The 20278-nt window shown below is 42.3% G+C and overlaps 1 protein-coding gene across 1 annotated transcript; it reads right to left on the minus strand.

Moving 5' to 3' along the window:
- Positions 1-313: 313 nt before the first annotated feature.
- On the minus strand, positions 314-19914 carry LOC130493316 (zinc finger protein 791-like). Its single transcript, XM_056867030.1, has 7 exons — positions 19492-19914; positions 19075-19189; positions 18530-18600; positions 13924-14050; positions 10884-12645; positions 10537-10630; positions 314-439 (listed from the first exon to the last, which is right to left on the minus strand). The coding sequence occupies exons 1-7, from the start codon at positions 19912-19914 to the stop codon at positions 314-316; spliced, it is 2718 nt and encodes a 905-aa protein (XP_056723008.1).
- Between the last annotated feature and the right edge of the window lie 364 nt (positions 19915-20278).

Consider the following 20278-nt stretch of genomic DNA (forward strand, 5'->3'; position numbering starts at 1 on the left):
TACATTTCTACCCCCAGATATTAATTAGGCCACCAGCTGTTACACCCACCCGCTGTTACATCAGCCTACTAGCCATATCTGGTTTAATCCAGTTCATTCTGCTGCTTCCAGGCCCTTTCAGCCTCTTACATCAGACCAGATCCTTCTGATCTGACAGTTCCTTGACAGCTTTACTGATCAGCTGTCACAATACTATAACAAGCTTGTATTTCTGACATCCAGGGGCCCAGCATGGAAGAAGAAAAAAGCCACCCTCCACCCCATCGCTGTGAAAAGGGCATGGCTACAGAAGTAGGAAATTCCTCCCCCAGCTCTACTGGGACACAGAGAGAGGCAGCCTGATTTGCTTTTTGGACTGCGTGCTTCCATGGAGACGCTCCGGTTTAGTAGAGCTTTGGTGTCTCTGTTGCGTGCTTTGAGCCGAGTGCCAGGCGCTGCCCTGTCCGGGAAATCAGGAGAGTGTGAAAAAAGGCCCCGTCCCCTTCGGACACCAGAGGGCGCTGCTGCGACGTCGCAGCGTGTAGCTCCTTTCAGAAATGAATGCTATTTTTTACAAAAAAAATTGCCAGGGTCGAACCATAGAAGCCTTTTTCCTGCAGCAACTCCAAGAGGGTGGGGATTTTGGCTTGGTCTGAGTGGGAGTTGCTAAGAGGTTCAGCAGAGACGGTGTGGATCATCCTGTTAAGGGAGCTGCAATTTGAGGAGGGGAGGAAGAGAGGCAGTTATGAGGACAGACGAGCACAAGAGGGGATTTTGTGGCTGCTCCAATTATTCCTACCCTTTGGGTCTGGTTGAGGTCTTGAGACCTTCCCCCAGGAATTGGGGCCTCCGCTTTGGAAGTGCTGTTGCGCCTAGAAAACGCTATCCAAGATAGGTCTGATCAAAAGATAACACTGGAGATCAGAAGTTAGTTTAACAGGTCACTATCTAATAGCACTAAGTTTCAAACAGCAAACACAAGTCAGACTACAGACCGACTCACATAATTAATCACCCTGCTGTTCTACAAGCAGTAAGCTTTATACATTTTTAGCAAGAAAAGTTACATTTTCAGAATCACACCATAAGCTGTCATTTCTTAGCTACTGGAATCAACAGCCATTTCTGCAAAGCAGCCTTTTGCTGGGACACAAAGCACTTTGTAATAGAGATAACGCACTAGCAAAGCAATGTTGCAACCTTAAGAATGTTTGTGTGCTTTTGTGCAACTGTTTGAATAGAGAGAGAACAAAGAAGGAAAGAGGGAAGGGGGGGTTGATTTTGACATGGGTTTATCTACACGCATGTCATGGTTAAAAGGAGGATTTCTGCTCCTGCTCATGTACACAGGCCATTCAGTGAGCCACAGGTAAAAATACCTTTATCGTGAGCACTTCAGTGCCATCCCTCTTGTGGTGTTTCATCTCATAGAATCATAGAGTTGGAAGAGACCACCAGGGTCATCTAGTCCAACCCCCTGCACAATGCAGGAAATTCTGAACTCATGGTATGGCAAAGACACTCTGCATGTGCTCAGAGGGATTTTGTTCACACACCCCGAGACAGTGCCTGAATGGCCATGAATCTGGCATGGGGAAATCTAGCACCAGCTGCCAGGAGCACCGCAAGTCTTCTGCCTCATTCTTTAGTGCCATGGCCCCGATTCAGCTGAGCCCCTTCCCCCATGTCAACTCCCAGTCTTAAAGAAGACAGCTGGGGATCGGGACCCTTTGAGCTTGAGAATGGTTTCCTGCCTGTGGATGTTGCTGCCCTCTCAGGCCTTCTGTGATGGACTCAATAAACTTTCCTTTCTCATTTCTCAGAAGGCATCTGATGCTTTTTCTGCCAGCACAGAAAGCAGAGAGAAGGGAACTTAAACTATGCAGTGGAGAAGGGGAGCCCGAGAAGGGAGATTTTTTTCGTTGTTTCTTGTAGGTTATCTGGGCTGTGTGACCATGGTCTTGGTATTTTCTTTCCTGACGTTTCGCCAGCAGCTGGGGCAGGCATCTTCAGAGGAGTAACACTGAAGGACAGTGTCTCTCAGTGTCACGTGTGTAGGAAGAGTAATACATAGTCAGAAGGGGGTTGGGTTTGAGCTGAGTTATTGTCCTGCAAAGTATTAAAGGTAATGTGCTAATCATTGTCTCGTAAGTATCAAAATAATGTCCTAATGAGTTATAGATAAAAGTTTAGAAATTTGAATATATTGTTAAAATGTTTAATTTTAAACTGTTATGACACTTCTCTGGAAGTCTTGGTGATGGGACACTTGTAAGGTGGGTTTTAAGGGTGCTTTGAATAATTGTAAATGTTTATATAAGGTATTTTAATAATTTTGTATGTACCCTTCTGTATGTTTTCTTTTCTTTATTTTGTTATATGTTATAATATATATATAAAAGAGATCCACCTAACAGTAAAAGGATCTAAATTACATTTTCCCAATATGTCTAAAAGAATATTATGTGGAACCTTATCAAAAGCCTTACTGAAATCTAGAACTATGTCTACAGCATTTCCCTGATCCAGCAAGGTAGCAACTTTATCAAAAAAGGAGATAAGATTAATCTGACATGACTTGTTCTTGAGAAACCCGTGCTGGCTCTATAATCAGATCCAACCTTTCTAAATGCTCAAGGACCGGCTGATGATTTGTTCAAAAACTTTTCCCAGTATAGAAGTCAAGCTGACGGGTCAGTAGTTACACGGATCCTCCTTTTTCCCCTTCTTGAAGATGGGGACATTTGCTCGCCTCCAGTCTTCTGGCACCTCACCTGTTCTCCAAGAATTCTCAAAAAGAATGGACAGAGGCTCAGAAATTACATCTGCAAGTTCTTTAAGTACCCTTGGATGCAATTCATCTGGCCCTGAGGACTTCGTTTCATTTAAAGAAGCTAGGTGTTTGTGCACTACTCCAATGCCAATCCTGGAAGGTATGGTCAATATAAGTCAGTATTTTAGGGATAGAAAAATGCCCCTAGGTTTTAGAACCGGTGGTGTCGCTGGGGTGAGTGCCACGTTTCCCCAGGTTGTCCTGGGGGAAATCCAAGTCTGCGTTAATCTTGGGGTGTTATATGCACCCCAACCCGACCCTTGCAAGTGGGTCGGATAGCAGGAACTCCCTGCAGCCCGCAAACGCAGTTTGACCTCCTAAATACTCCGAGGGAGCTTCCATAAGTCCCCCAGAGTTTTAGACGCCGGTCCTGCGAGGGCACCAAGGCAAGAAATCGCCAGAACGCAACTTCGGCATAAGGCTCTACCCTCGGCATAAGGCTCTACCCTCCATCACCTTATAACCAACATAAGGACTACTTTAAGATAAGAACCTCACCTCTAGATGCCCAAGTGAGTACACAAGAATCCTTCATTTCTTACTGGCGTTCCCGAATAACCGGGGGGTAGATGAAGACATTCCCAGTATCCTTGCTCCTCCCTTAATGGAATCGGATAAGTTTGACTTATAAAATCCATCAGGATTGGAGGCAGGAGCCTTATCAAGTTGATCAGCTTAAACCAAAACAAAGAGCTAGAAGGACGCTTATAAGATGGACTAAAATCTTCACCAATGAGAAGCATTCTTGAGGGAAGGGGAGGGTGAATCTCTTTCTTCCGGTGGGAAAAAGCAAAGGGGTCCTCCTGCCACGTTTGCAGTAAGGGATTTCTTAGACCAGAAGACCCTCTATACCAGCCCCTCTATCACCTGACCTACAACAACAGGAAGCAAGTCGTAGGACCGGATACACGTCGCACTCGAGTAACATAGAAATAGTTCCTGAAGGAAACGACCATCGAGAAGAGGCAGTAGAAGGTCCACGGCGAAGTTAACTTCCGGAATACTTCCTGGTTGATCCGACCTAGAGTGGCCGGCAAAACTCGCTGGTATTTTAAAACTTTAATAAGCTGTTTTAAAGTGAAATAGAGGCCTTTTCAAAGCGGAAAAATTATTAAGCTGATCATTGAACCATTTTCTATCAACTACCAATCAGAGGGCCCTGCCTGAGGACATGTATTTTACCAGTCTTACTTCAATGTAAATGTCTGGACTCCGACCCCGTTCTGGCTCATTACATAGCCCTGCCTATACAAAACTGAAAGAAGCGGCACAAACCTCAACCATGGATAAGAAATTGCAAGACATGTTAGCCAAACAAACAGAGGCAACAACTAAACAATTTGAACAGATGTCCACACAGATGACACAGATGACTGCTATGATGACTAATCTTGGCCAAGCATCTCAAGCTATTAATCAAAAACTGGATGTGGTTACAGAAGACCTCAAACATGTAAAGACCCAAATGAATACTATGAAGATGGACATGCAAGCAATGGACTCATCAGTTAAGAAAGTAATGGAAGAACACAAGGATACAAAGAAAAAATTAGCAAGCCAAGAAAAGCAGATTGAAACAATACAAACTAATCAGACAGCTGTTAAAGATCAGATAGCAGTGATGGAGATGAGAGTTAGAGAAGTCAACCTTCGTCTGTGCAATTTTCCAGATATGATGGGAGATAACAAAGAAACTGTAGTCCCAAATCTGGCTTACTTATTTCAAATAGAAGAACAAGACTTGAACCAAGCCATTAATAGAGTTTACAGAATACCATTACCTGCCAGAATGAAAAGATCTAAACCAAGAGATCTCATGATTGTTTTTTATGATACTAGGATTAAAGACAGAATCATGAAGATTCACTATGACAACCCGGTTTCAGCAGGAGATATTCCTCTAATATTATTAAAGGACATACCAAGACATTTACTCTCACAGAGGAATAATTACAAAGAATTTGTGTCTGTTCTGAAAGCTAATGGTATCAAATATCGTTGGATTCTGCCACAAGGCTTGGCTTTCACCTACAAAGAAATGAAAATGACAATCTTATCTCCATCAGATGTGGGAAAATTTCTGAGGAAATACAAGACAGAACTTAAAGGACTAACCTTGGAACAAAAGGAAGAGGAAGAAGAAGAAGAAGAGGAACCACAGGGAGCAGAAGGAGGCACTGTGTTATAGACTGAATATTTTGCTTCAATAATTACTACATCATGGCAAAAGTAATTTCTTGGAATGTGAATGGTTTGAATGAAAAAACCAAACGGGCTAGAATTTTCAAATATTTACAGAAATACAAATACTCCCTAATTTGTCTACAAGAGACTCATATAGCAACAAAACACAAAAAATACCTGGATAGCATTTGTTGCAAGCATTTGTTGCATCGGCGAAAACAAAAACAAAGGGAGTAGTGATATATGCTCACTCTAGCCTTAGTCCTGAACTACTGTACAAAGACAATGAAGGGAGAATTGTAATTATTAAGACTAAAATATTGGGGCAAAAGACGATCGTAGTAGGAATATATGCACCTAACGAAGGAAAAGCTAAATTCTATGGACAACTACATGAACTGATTTCTCAGTATGCAAATGATCAGATTCTTTTGATGGGAGATTTTAATGGTGTTATCTCCCCAATCTTGGATAAAAAATCAAAAGCAAAAGACGAAAATGAAGGATGTTTACCTAAAACCTTCATCACCATGGCTTCAGAATTGGAAATACAAGACATCTGGAGAACAATGAATACAACGGCTAAAGAATATACTTTTTACTCAGCGAGACACGATTCATACTCCAGAATAGACATGATATGGGCTAGTAAATCTATTTTTACGCAACTACGTAAAATCCAAATTGTACCAAGAACTTTTTCTGACCATAACCCGGTTACATTTGAATGGAACAATAAACAAGCATTCAGATGGAGATTAAATGATAAACTGTTAAAGGACAATAAGATTCAAAAAGAACTACAGGACTTAATTAAAGATTTCTTTGAAATTAATCTTAATGGGGAAACTTCGCTGAACATAGTTTGGGATGCATTTAAAGCTGTTCTAAGAGGATTTATGATACAGAAACATACGGCCTGGAAGAAAACTCAACTACAATTTACCAATAATATACTTTGGGACTTACAAAATTTGGAACAAAAACTTGTTATGGCATCACAGGAAGTAGAGAAAAATGAAATACAAATGAAGATTTCTGTATCTAAACACCAATTAAATTTGGTAATGATGGAGGAAATGAATAAAAACTTAAAATTTGCCAAACAAAAATACTTTGAACATGCTAATAAACCTGGAAAATTTTTAGCAACACAATTGAAAGATTCATTTCAAAAGAAGATTATAACAAAAATTCAATCTGTCAAAGGACCAGTTTATTCAACTATGGAAATACAAAAGGAATTTGTTTCGTTCTATACTAAGCTATATCAGAAAGAAAATATTTCAAAACAGAAAATGGACAAGTTCTTAAACTCAATACAGATGAACATCCTCTCAAAGCCCCAACAAGAATGGATAGACGCTCCAATTACAAAGGAGGAAATACAAGAAGCAATAATGAAACAAAAAACGGATAAGACACCAGGACCAGATGGAATTACTGCGCTATTTTATAAAACATTCAGTGACAATTTAGTGAATTTTTTTGTATTACTTTGTAATACAATTTTGGACAAGGGAGCATCCCCAGAGACTTGGTCACATGCATTTATATCATTGATACCTAAGGAAGGAAGAGATCCAGAAAAAACTTCAAATTATAGACCTATTTCGCTGTTAAATGTGGATTACAAGATCTATGCTTCGGTCTTATCGAATAGGATAAAACATTTTATTAAGGACCTTATACATGGAGACCAAGCAGGTTTTGTTCCTGGAAGGCAAATTAAAGATAATATAAGAGTTTTATTATACTCATTGGAATATTATGACCAGAATATTCAACAAACGGCGGCCTTTGTATTTTTGGATGCAGAGAAAGCTTTTGATATGGTCTCCTGGGATTTTATGAAAAAGATATTGGAAAAATTAAATTTTGGAGACCGTTTTTTGAGGGGTATATTGGCCATATATACATCCCAACAGGCAAAAATTTTGGTGAACGAATCGATGTCTGACAATTGTTCAATTAAGAAAGGAACTAGACAAGGATGTCCCCTGTCTCCATTACTATTTTTGTTGGTGTTGGAATCACTATGCTGTAAACTAAGGAGTATGGAGGACATTCGCGGATTAAAAATAAAAAAAACATGAATATAAATTAAGAGCATTCGCGGATGACCTTCTGTTAATTTTGGAGAACCCAACACAATCAATGAAGATATTGCTGGAAACTTTGGACGATTTTGGAAATGTATCAGGATTTAAAGTTAACCAAGAAAAAACAAAGACAATATTTAAGAATTTATCAGAAACAGAACAACAGGAATTTATATCATATACAGGTTGGGAGAAGGCTAATAAGGTCAAATATTTGGGAATATGGATCTCTGCAAAGAATAAAGAATTGATAACTAATAACTATCTTAAATTATGGGACAAAATAAAAACTGACATGATCATTTGGTCAAATAAAAAACTGTCACTTTTGGGACGTATATCAACAGTTCAAATGAATATTTTACCAAGGATGCTTTTCTTATTCCAAAATTTGCCTATAATATCACATGTTAAATACTTTGATACTTGGAGGAAAGATGTATTAAATTTCATCTGGCAAGGGAAAAAGCCGAGGATTGCTTATAAACATTTGGTGGACTCTAAAGTTAGAGGAGGTTTAGCATTACCCAACTTTCAACTCTATGCTGAAGCGGCCGCTTTAATATGGCTAAAGGACTGGATGAACTTATCTAATCCGCGTTTGTTAGATCTTGAAGGTTTTAATAATATAAGTGGATGGCATGGCTATTTGTGGTATGGTAAAATTAAGATACAAGCATCATTTCGTAACCATATAATCAGGTCCTCCTTATTTCACATTTGGATGAGATATAAACATATTCTTGAACCAGTAACACTGATGTGGATATCACCCCAAGAAATGTTGACATTACGCCCACTTAGATTGGACAAATTTATTACCTACCAAGAGTTAATTAACTGGGAAGGGAAAAAAAGCTCACTAAAAGACTTTCAGTTACTTAAAGACGATTTACAATGGCTTCAATACCATCAAATTAAATCAGTATTTACACAAGATATGAAGAATGGATTTTCCAAAGAAAAATCGCCTTTTCACAGGTTATTAGATAATAACACTCAACTGATTTCTAAAATGTATAATCTTCTTTTAACAATTTATTGTGAGCAGGAAATAATCAAACCAACAATGATTAACTGGGCTCAAACTGTGGGACATGATATTGCCCTTAACAAATGGGAAAGACTATGGGTGAAAGACCTGAAAGGAATAAATGCGCAGTCAATTCGAGAAAATATTTACAAAATGATGTATAGATGGCGTTTAACACCTAAGAAGATTGCAAGGATTTATAAAGTGACATCCCCCAAATGCTGGAAATGCAATAAAGAAGTTGGTTCTTTTTATCATATGTGGTGGACTTGTGACAAAGCCAAGGACTTTTGGGATATGATTTATAATGAATTAAGACTAATAGTACAAAAAAATATACCCAAAACACCAGAAATGATGCTATTAAGTATGATACCTGATGACTTGTTAATACAAAGGACTTTTTTGATTTATGCGACAACAGCTGCAAGACTGCTTTATGCAGCAAAATGGAAAGGGGCAGACACTCCTGGGAAAAAAGACTGGATTACGAAAATGTTTGAACTGGTGGAAATGGCAAAACTTACAGCTACTCTAAATCAAAAAGACAATGTTCGATTTATGGGGGAATGGGAGGCTTGGATGAAATATTGTGAATATGAATTAGGACTGGGGAAAATGGAAGAGTACCTTTTAATCTGATCTAGATGACATTGCTAACATTAAGAAGTGTAATCAATTATATTAATAGCATATTGTGATTGAAACTTAATTGAGATATAAGAATAATTAAGATCAGACCATATCACGATGGGATAGAATACTTTATTAAGAGGCGGACGGAGGTGATGGGGAAGTTAGTAAATTTTCCTTTATTTTTTATTTTTATTTAGCACTTAAATAACTACAACAACATTACTTATGACTTAGTTTTTTATATTACTTTTATTGTTGTTTGATAACCATGGAAAATTTATATTATAAAAACCAATAAAATTTTCAAAAAAAAAGATGAAAATAGCTAAATAATAACTAAAGTTAAAACAGATTAAAGTGCTATTCACAAAAGGAACAATATATATAATATTCTGTTCTGTATGAGGCGAGTTGGAAGTCGGTTTCTGTATTGTTTAATATTTCACTTTTTCTTTCTTTTCTTCACTTTCTTTTTTTTTATATTTTCTAAGATGAAAGTACTGGTTTTGTAAGTTATCTGGGCTGTGTAACCGTGGTCTTGGAATTTTCTTTCCTGACGTTTCGCCAGCAACTGTGACAGGCATCTTCAGAGTAGTAACACTGAAGGAGTGTCTCTCAGTGTCAAGTGTGTAGGAAGATATAGTCAGAAAGAGGTTGGGTTTGAGCTGATTGTGGGACCACAAAACGCAGCATACAAACAAGGATAAAAGAACATGAAAGATACTGCAGACTTGGCCAACCTGAGAAATCAGCAGTGGCTGAACATGGACTGACACAAACAGGACAGAGGGTCTTATTCCAAGACACTGAAAGACTGGACAATTCTACCAACTATTTTGTCAGATTGCACAGAGAAGCCATTGAAATTCATAAACATCAGCACAACTTTAACAGAAGAGAGTTTAAGAATGAATAAGGCTTGGCTTCCTGTCCTAAAAACCACCAGACTAACAAAGACTACAGTCAGCAATAGCCATGCAGATTAGCTTTGGACTTCACACATTAACAGATCACTTCAGGATCCAATGGTTCCATATTAACATACCATACCCTCATTAGCACATTATCTTGATACTTACAGGACAATGATTAGCACATTACTTTTGCAGGACAATACTCAGCTCAAACCCATCCCCTTTCTGACTATATATTACTCTTCCTACACCCTTGACACTGAGAGACATTGTCCTTCAGTGTTACTACTCTGAAGATGCCTGCCACAGTTGCTGGCGAAACGTCAGGAAAGAAAATTCCAAGACCACGGTTACACAGCCCAGATAACCTACAAGAACCAATGAACTCTGACCGTGAAAGCCTTCGACAGTACTGGTTTTATTTGCATATTTTGGCATATCCTGTAGTATTTTGCATATTTCAATAAAACCTTTTTTAAAATTCTCTTGAAGTAGAGATATGGGTGTTAACAGGCCTCGAAGCTGGAGGGGGATTATATAAAAGGCTGAGTGGCATCCTGCCTCTGTGAAGGAAATGTGCTCTGGACATGGCAGGGAGACTCACTCTCTCAAACCTATCCCAAAGATCCGCCCATTGCACATTAAACTTTCAATGGGGTGGCCTTCAAAAAAACTAAGAAAAGATTGGGGATCAAATAGGAGTGTCTCAACTGAGGAGGGGACAGGGGCCTGACACTGAGCATTCAAAGAGGCTGTTCCTTTTTGTGGGTTCTTAGATGCCTTTGAAGACTGCCACTCTTACAGAATCTCTTTCCACGCTTTGAGCATTCAAAAGGTTTCTTCCCTGTTGTGTATTCTTTGATGCTGTTGAAGATTGCCACACTGACTGAATCTCTTTCCACACTCGGAGCATTCAAAAGGTTTCTCCCCTGTGTGGGTTCTTACATGACTTTGAAGACTGCCACTGAAACTGAATCTCTTTCCACACTCGGAGCATTCAAAAGGTTTCTTCCCTGTGTGTATTCTTTGATGCTGTTGAGGATTGCCACACTGACTGAATCTCTTTCCACACTCTGAGCATTGAAAAGGTTTATCCCCTGTGTGGGTTCTTTGATGCTGTTGAAGACTGCCACTGCAACTGAATCTCATTCCACACTCGGAGCATTCAAAAGGTTTCTTCCCTGTTGTGTATTTTTTGATGCTGTTGAAGATTGCCACACTGACTGAATCTCTTTCCACACTCTGAGCATTCAAAAGGTTTCTCCCCTGTGTGGGTTCTTACATGACTTTGAAGACTGCCACTGCAACTGAATCTCTTTCCACACTCGGAGCATTCAAAAGGTTTCTCCCCTGTGTGGGTTCTTAAATGCCTTTGAAGACTGCCACTGCAACTGAATCTCTTTCCACACTCGGAGCATTCAAAAGGTTTCTCCCCTGTGTGGGTTCTTACATGACTTTGAAGAGTGCCACTGCAAATGAATCTCTTTCCACACTCAGAGCATTCAAAAGGTTTCTCCCCTGTGTGGGTTCTTAAATGCCTTTGAAGATTGTCACTGCTAGTAAATCTCTTTCCACACTCTGAGCATTCAAAAGGTTTCTCTCCTGTGTGGGTTCTTAAATGCCTTTGATGATTGCCACTGCTAGTAAATCTCTTTCCACACTCTGAGCATTCAAAAGGTTTCTCTCTTGTGTGGGTTCTTACATGACTTTGAAGAGTGCCACTACTAGTAAATCTCTTTCCACACTCGGAGCATTCAAAAGGTTTCTCTCCTGTGTGGGTTCTTCCATGACTTTGAAGATTGCCACTGCAACTGAATCTCTTTCCGCACTCAGAGCATTCAAAAGGTTTCTCCCCTGTGTGGGTTCTTAAATGCCTTTGAAGATTGCCACTGTAATTGAATCTCTTTCCACACTCTGAGCATTCAAAAGGTTTCTCTCCTGTGTGGGTTCTTCCATGACTTTGAAGAGTGCCAGTGCTAGTAAATCTCTTTCCACACTCTGAGCATTCAAAAGGTTTCTCTCCTGTGTGGGTTCTTCCATGACTTTGAAGAGTGCCAGTGCTAGTAAATCTCTTTCCACACTCTGAGCATTCAAAAGGTTTCTCTCCTGTGTGGGTTCTTCCATGACTTTGAAGATTGCCACTGCTAGTAAATCTCTTTCCACACTCTGAACATTCAAAATGTTTCTTCCCTGTGTGGGTTTTTACATGATTTTGAAGATTGCTACTGCTAGTAAATCTCTTTCCACACTCAGAGCATTCAAAAGGTTTCTCCCCTGTGTGGGTTCTTACATGACTTTGAAGATTGCCACTGCTAGTAAATCTCTTTCCACACTTGGAGCATTCAAAAGGTTTCTCCCCTGTGTGGATTCTTTGATGCACAAGGAGCTGTGATCTGTATCTGAAGTAATTTCCACAAGGAAAGCATTTATGTGCCCCCATTACACTAGGCTTTCGGAAAAGTACATTACCCTTTCTTCCACGAGAGACCATCCTTCCATTCTCCATGCAGATAAATGGCTTTTCTCCTGAATGAATCCTTTGGTGTTGAAAAAGGTCTGATTTCTCTGAGAAAGTCTTGCCACAGTCTGAACAGCTATAAGGTTTATGTGTTATTTGATGTCTAAGGAGCTCTGCTCTGTGAAGGAAGCTCTTGCCACATTCCATGCATTGATGGGTCTTCTTTCCACTGTGTATTTGCAAATGGCTCTCATATTGAGCTTGATCTGAGAAGTTCATTCCACACTCTAAGCACTGGCATGCCGCCTGCACCATGTGGACTAGTTTATGGACATCCTGCTCTTGGCCAGGAATGGGTTTATCTCTCTTCTCGACCATGTGACTTTCTTTTTGCCTCTTTAGTTTGCCTTGACTCCCAGATTTTCCTTTCAAATATTCCTTCTTCACTTTATCTGGCAATAGCTGATGCAGTTCCCGATCACATTCATTCCACTGATCATTCCCTGCTGGAATGAAAAGACAGATTCCGTTAGCACCCATGCAAAGAGGTCAGATCACCCACACACAAAATATTTCAGTGGCTTTTCCCTGCTGTACATTGAAGAGTACATGAAAATCATCTTAAAGGGACATGAAAGCCTTCTGCATCAGAAAGGCTAGGTTTGCAATCTAACAATTTACAGATTCTCAGCTGGGTGCATTCTTTGATGGGAAGCAAGGGCTGATTTCCGATGGAAGGTTTTTTCGCATTCCTCGCAATCATATGGTTTCTCTCCTGAGGGAATTTGTATCTTGGAAATAATACTCATGTTCTTAATGAAGGTCTTTCCAAAGGCCTCACTTTTATTGTCGATTTCTCTGGAGCGGAATGTCTGGTTAGCACGGAGGCCTTTGTTCCTTCTTGTTTTGGTTGACCTTTCTTCTTGGACTGGGATTTCATGCAAAACCCCTCCTTGGAATGGAATGGGCTTATCCCTATTCTTGTCTGCGTGGCTTCCCTCCTGCTTCTGGGGTCCACCTCTGTCTGCCAAGTTTCCTTTGGAATCGTTATTCTTGGTTTTTTCCAGAGAGAACCCCTGGAATCCCCCAACAGTCTCTTCTACATGTGCTTCTGCAATAAAGAAAGACATCCAATCAGCATCTACTGAAGAAGTCAAGCCACCCATCAGGCACTGTCCACTAATGAGCGTGCATTTCTTTGATCAGACCTTCTCCCCCCCCCCAACTGAACTGCTGGTCACACCTTATTCCCAGCCAGAACTCCCAGGAGAGCAGTTTTTATATTCTGCCTATTCCTTTCCTCCTCCTCCTCCTCCTATGTACTTTTTCTCCTTAGAGTGGCAAAGAATTGTTCCCCCCACTGTTCATATTTGACCTATTGTGCAGCAATATATTTTTTCTGCTATTGATTATTAAATAGAAGAGAATAAGAAGAGAAGGCTTTTATGCCTTGTTTTCCTCTACCCTAAAGAGTCTCAAAGAGGCTTACAAATACAATTCCTTTACCCTCTAAACAACAGGCATCTGGAAAGGTAGTTGGGGCTGAGAAACTTCTGAGAGAACACTGGCCTCTGTTGTCCCTGGGCCAGCCAGGACAATCGGGTCACTCTACCTGGCCATGCTGAATATTGCTTTCACTGCCACCCCACTACCTCGAGGCTCCCAAAAGGGATCAAGTAACAAAGCAGGCCTCAAAACAAGGTATTGCTGTTTAAGATTTTGATTCACACATCAGCCCAATGGCACAATCCTAATGGCAGCAATTTGCACCTTTGACATCTTACCCAGAAACGCCACGCTCCCGTGGTTCTCCAGGATGACTTCCTTGTAGAGCGCTCTTTGGCTTGGATCCAGCAGGGCCCACTCTGCCTCATTGAAATACACGGTGACCTCCTCAAAGGTAACTGGAGACTGAAAGAAAAACCAGATTCCTTCGTCAGAGATCATGCAAGGTGGATCTGCAACTGGTTGACAGATCGTACCAAAAGAGTGTTAGTTAATGGTGCCTCATCCACTTGGAGAGAAGTGACTAATGGAGTTCCTCAGGGATCTGTGCTGGGCCCTGTGTTGTTCAACATCTTTATAAATGATTTGGATGGATAGAGGGGATGCTTATTAAACTTGCAGATGATACTAAATTGGGAGGGGTAGCAAATACTGTAGAACAGTGTTCCCCAAACCCCGGGCCGCGGACCGGTGCCGGTCCGTGGATCAATCGGCACCGGGCCGCCCGAGGAACTTCAAATCATTTCACTGTGGCGGGCGGCCGAGGCGCAGAGCATTGCGCCCTCCCAAGCCCGCCCATTGTGTGACAATAGCGAATGAATAGCGAATGAAAACCTCACGCCATTGGCCGAGGAGGAGGCGCCACGGGAGGACTGAGGACTCGAGGTCGGAGACGCGGGGACTGAAGAGAAGCTGCCGTGAGGTAAGTGCACGGAGGGGGGGGACTCAGCACTATCAAACGGAAAGAGGAGCAGCAGTGGTTTTATTAGAATGCCCTCTCATTCACCCAGGCCTATTGCACTTATTTAGGTCAACAACTCCTGGGTCGAATGTGTTTGTGCGGGTTCAGGAATAAGTGCACGGGGGGGGGGGTTCTCTGCTATTGAGGAGACTTAGCACTATGGCGCGATGATCTCTGTATTGAAAGGGGGAATGCTGGGGCATCTCTGCATTGAAAGGGGCGCGATGATCTCTGCATTGAAAGGGGAAATGCTGGCATCTCTGTATTGAAAGGGGGAACGCTGGCATCTCTGCATTGAAAGGGGGGAACGCTGGCATCTCTGTATTGAAAGGGGAACGCTGGCATCTCTGTATTGAAAGGGGAACGCTGGCATCTCTGTATTGAAAGGGGAACGCTGGCATCTCTGTATTGAAAGGGGAACGCTGGCATCTCTGTATTGAAAGGGGAACGCTGGCATCTCTGTATTGAAAGGGGAACGCTGGCATCTCTGTATTGAAAGGGGGCACAGTCATATTTTGTGATTTATATATATATATTTCACAGTTATTTTGATACACTGGTCATATATTTAAAACACTGATCACATTTTTGCGTTGATAGTTTTTTGATTTACATTCGGATTTAGGTGACATCTGGAGCTGAGCGGTTGCAAGCAGCAGTGGAGTGAAGAGAAAGAGAAGGTATCACTCTTCTAGCCCTTCTATCTGTTCACCAGTACTCGTGTGTACTGACGTGTTATTGTGTCTGCTTTAACCCACAAATTAGCAAAAATGAGTATGAAACAGACATCGTTAGAAAGTTTCCTTGGGAAGAAAAAAAGACCCAGTGAACAGACAGAAGAAGAGCCTTCAACATCAAAGAAACATGCAACTTTTAACAGACAATACCATGAGTCCTATTTGAAATATGTATTTATCGGGACAGGTAATTCCCACGCACCAAAACCGCTCTGCATAGTTTGCGGCGAGAAGCTCTCTAATGAGGCAATGAAACCTTCAAAACTGCTTCGCCACTTGACCGCCAAGCACCCTGGCATAAAAGACAAGCCCCTGGAGTATTTTGAAAGAAAAAAACGGGAGCACGAAGCACAGAAGATATTTATGAGGGCCACCACATCAATAAAGGAGAATGCACTGAGAGCATCATATTTGGTGGCTAACCGCATTGCTAAGGCTAAAAAGCCATTTACTATTGGTGAAGAATTGATCTTGCCCTCCACTAAAGACATTTGCCGTGAACTTCTAGGAGAGGCTGCTGTGGAAAAGATAGCACATGTTCCTTTGTCAGCTAGCACTGTGACTAGGCGCATTGAGGAAATAGCCGAAGACATTGAGGCACAATTGCTGGAGAGGATTAATACATCACCGTGGTATGCACTCCAGGTTGACGAATCTACAGATATCGACAACAAGGCACTACTACTTATTTATGTGCGATATCTGTATCAGGAGGATGTGCATGAGGATTTGTTATGTGCACTATCTTTGCCAACCAACACCACAGGAGCAGAACTGTTCAAGTCACTGGATGGTTATATATCAGAAAAACTGAAATGGTCCTTTTGTGTCAGCATATGCACAGACGGAGCTGCTGCCATGACCGGACGACTGTCTGGTTTAACTGCTCGGATTAAGGAGGTTGCACCTGAGAGTGAATCTACGCATTGTCTCATTCACAGGAAAATGCTGGCAAGCCGAAAAATGTCACCGGAATTTAACAGCGTATTGATGGATGTCGTTAAAGTTATTAACCACATCAAAGCACACGCACTTAACTCGCGCCTGTTTGAGCAGCTTTGTGAGGAGATGGACGCAGAGTACAGATGCCTTCTCTTATACACAGAAATAAGATGGTTATCCAGAGGAAAATCGCTAACCAGAGTATTTGAATTACGAGAGCCATTGCAAAGATTTCTCTCAGAAAAGAAGTCACCGCTGGCAGCACATTTCAGTGACAAGGTATGGGTCGCAAAACTGGCTTACCTGTGTGACATATTCAGCCTGCTCAATGAACTCAATCTGGGCCTTCAGGGGAAAATGACAACTGTTTTCAAGTTGTCAGACAAAGTAGCCGCATTTAAAGCCAAACTGGAGTTGTGGGGACGGCACATGAACAGAGGCATTTTGGACATGTTTCAGACATTAGCAGGGATTGTAGGCGAGACTGAGCTTGAACATTCATTCTGCCAGTTGGTGCACGATCACCTGTCTTTGCTTTTAAAAGAGTTTGAGCGCTACTTCCCAACCACAAAAGACCCACGAACTGGTAAGGAATGGATCCGCGACCCATTTGCCAACAAATCAGGCGAATCTAGCATGTCTATGCAAGAAGAAGAACAACTGCTGGAGATTGCAAATGACGGTGGCCTTAAAACTACGTTCGAGACAACAACTCTGCCGGTGTTCTGGATTAAAGTCATGGCGGAATACCCTGAGATTGCCACCACAGCACTTAAATCCCTATTGCCATTTCCGACAACCTATCTGTGTGAAGCGGGGTTTTCTGCAGTGACAGCAACCAAAACAAAACAACGGAATAAACTGGACATAAGCAACACACTTCGGGTGTCATTGTCTCCTATTACCCCCAGATGGAACCGTCTCGTTGCAAAGAAACAAGCTCAGGGTTCTCATTGATTTGGCATTCTAGTGAGTTAAATAAAATAAATCACTTTATATTCATTTTTTGGTGTAGCTGTATTTTATTTTGAAGGCATGTTTAAATACAATTAAATTAAAATTATTAAATCAAAACAAGCGGGCCACGGAAAAATTATCAAACATTTACCGGTCCGCGGCGATAAAAAGGTTGGGGAGCACTGCTGTAGAAGACGAAGCCAAGAGGCAGGATGATCTTGACAGACTGGAAAAGTGGGCTAGAACTAATAAAATGCACTTCAACAAAGACAAATGTACAGTTCTACATTTAGATAGGAAAAATCAAATGCATAATTATAGGATGGGGGAGACTTGTCTGAGCAGTAGTGTGTGTGAAAAGGATCTTGGGGTAGACCGAACACTGAACATGAGTCAGCAGTGTGATGTGGTAGCTAAAAAGGCAAATGCAGTCTTGGGCTGCATCAACAGAAGCATAGTGTCCAGATCACGCGAAGTGATGGTATAGCTTTACTCCGCTCTGGTTAGACCTCAACTAGGGTACTGTGTTCAGTTTTGGGCACCACAATTTAAGAAAGATGTAGACAAACTGGGACGTGTCCAGAGGATGGTGAGGGGTCTGGAGACCAAGTCCTCTGAGGAAAGGTTGAAGGAGCTGGGTATGTTTAGCCTGAAGAGGAGAAGAATGAGAGGGGATATGATCACCATGTTCAAGTATTTGAGGGGCTGTCATATAGAGGATGGTGCCGAGTTGTTTTCTGTTGCCCAAGAAGGTCGGACCAGAACCAAGGGGTTGAAATTAAATCAAAAGAGTTTCCATCTAGACATTAGGAAGAATTTTCTAACAGTTAGAGCGGTTCCTCAGTGGAACAGGCTTCCTCGGGAGGTGGTAAGCTCTCCCTCCCTGGAGGTTTTTAAGAAGATGTTGGATGGCCATCTGTCAGCAATGCCGATTGTGGGACCTTGGGCGGATGATGAGGGAGGGCATCTTGGCTATTTTCTGGACACTAGGGGTGTGGAGGGGGGGAGGTAGTTGTGAATTTCCTGCATTGTGCAGGGGGTTGGACTTGATGACCCTGGTGGTCCCTTCCAACTCTGTGATTCTATGATTCTATTCTATTATTCAAGGCAGAGGCAACTCTCTGGAAGAGGGCATTCTGAGAGGGTGCAGGATGGAGAGCTTGGCCTGTATAAAAGGAGTGGCGTTCAGAGCCTCTTGTCTGGGCCCCTTAACAACTACTGCAGGAGAAAACCACCCCAGAAAAAGGACGGGGGACCTAGCCCCCCCCCCACGGTCATCTCGCCTACCCAGTCTGGAAGCGCAGCAGCTGTCTCCACACTTCCACAAAGAGGACGGATCAACACTGTCTCTTCGCTGACTGCAAGGGAGAGACAAGTGGAAGAAAGGTTTTTCGCCTTGACTTCTTGTTTTGTTTTCTTGTGTGAAGCATGCTTCATGCCTCCCTTTTCCCAGGGTGTGAAACCTTGCCCTATCTATACTCAAAAAATTGGTAACACTTTGTAGTAAGTTATGGGAGAAGAGGTAGAGAAGCACAAGGAACCAATGAGCCTCTCCGGGTACTCAAGAAGCTGCTGACACGTTTCAGACTTCTCTGATCCTTGAAACCTGTTCTGTGAATGGTGGAGATCAAAAACGTGGCAGCATCTCTGCTGGATCAGACCAAAGGCCTCCATGAATTTGTCTAATCCCGTTTTCTTGGCATCACAATTAGTGAACGCTGAGTGCCACAAGTTGCGTGAAGGACCGTTTCTCTTTTTTTTCCTGACTAGAGCTCTCTATCCATCAAATTCACTGGATGCCCCAATCCCATCCAGGCACAGTGAGTCCTTACCGCATGAGAGGGCACCTTGGGCACACTCCTGGGATTGGGCCCACTGCCCTTCCTCTGAAGGGGATCTTTCCGTCTCACAGAACTTAGCTTCCATCTTCACGGATGGACCCCATCTCTGAAACAGCAGTGAGAGAGACAGGTAAGAGATGGAATGGAAGACATCAAGGAATGGATCCTGCCCCACTCCCAGACTCGGCACCTTTCTATCAGCAGACCAGGTAGGGTTTTCTTCCGACCCTGTGGAATTACCTGGATGGATAAGAAATTCCCTAGAAGAAGTGACTGCTGAATCAGGTTGTTAAACCTAAACCTTCCATTTGGATGACTAACACTTGGACAAATATCGGGCGGGGAAACTTTAGGGTAATGTCTTACATTGTTGCTTGAATTGGGATACCTGGGAAGAAAAGCCCTCACCTGTTCTGCCCGCCTCTTCTCCTCTGCCTGACTCAGGAGGAAACCTTCGGCCAGGGCCACTGCTTGGGAACTGGTCTCCGGCCTGCATCCTCTTATCCAGCACCGCATTTCCTGGGGCAGGATGGTCAGAAACTGCTCCAGGATCACCAGGTCCAGGATTTGCTTCTTGGTGTGTTTCTCTGGCTTCAGCCATTGTTTGCAAAGTAAATGGAGCTGGCTGCAGACCTCTCGGGGCCCATCAGCCTCCCAATAGCGGAACTGCCGGAAGCGTTGGCAATATACTCCTGAGTTCAGGGGCTCCTGATTCTGGATCTCTGGCACAGCTCTCTCCCAGGATTTGATGCCACTCCCAGCCTGGATGGGCAGGGGACCTTTCCTTGCTCTCTTGGAAGGTCCAGGTCCTTCCGGATCCTGCCCTTCCATCTCCTTCCGCTTCTATCGGGTCGCTTCCGACTGTGAAAAGGTCCCTTTACCCACTTGGCTATGAAGGGAGGATTCTCTCTGTGGGGAAGGAGGGAGAGACAGATAGCAATGTGACAGAAGGAAAACAAAAGAGAATGGAGACACACGATGGATCAGAATGAAAGTGCCATTTGTGGTTGGTAATATCATTTTGTTATGTGACATAGAAAGCTTTTTTTAGAGATGCCTGTAAGGTTCTCTGGGAAAGTTAAGTGTCCCTGGCTCTTCAAAGATGCTACAAGCTTGTGTCTGACTACTTTGCATCAATCCGTCCTCACGGTTTTGGGGATGAGAAGAAAACTTAGGCTCTCTAAAGCAAGCTCAC

This window comes from Euleptes europaea, chromosome 1, assembly GCF_029931775.1.
Source record: "Euleptes europaea isolate rEulEur1 chromosome 1, rEulEur1.hap1, whole genome shotgun sequence".
In the NCBI taxonomy this organism is placed as follows: Eukaryota; Metazoa; Chordata; class Lepidosauria; order Squamata; family Sphaerodactylidae; genus Euleptes; species Euleptes europaea.

What these genes read in the sequence shown, in the direction of transcription:
- LOC130493316 (XM_056867030.1), bottom strand. Translation starts at nt 19,914, where the DNA reads ATGGAAGGGCAGGATCCGGAAGGACCTGGACCTTCCAAGAGAGCAAGG. An exon ending in AGAAGAGGCGGGCAGAACAG is followed by an intron (nt 19,190 to 19,491) that starts GTGAGGGCTTTT and finishes CTGCTGTTTCAG; the next exon opens with AGATGGGGTCCATCCGTGAA. An exon ending in CGGGAGCGTGGCGTTTCTGG is followed by an intron (nt 12,646 to 13,923) that starts GTAAGATGTCAA and finishes TTTTCATTCCAG; the next exon opens with CAGGGAATGATCAGTGGAAT.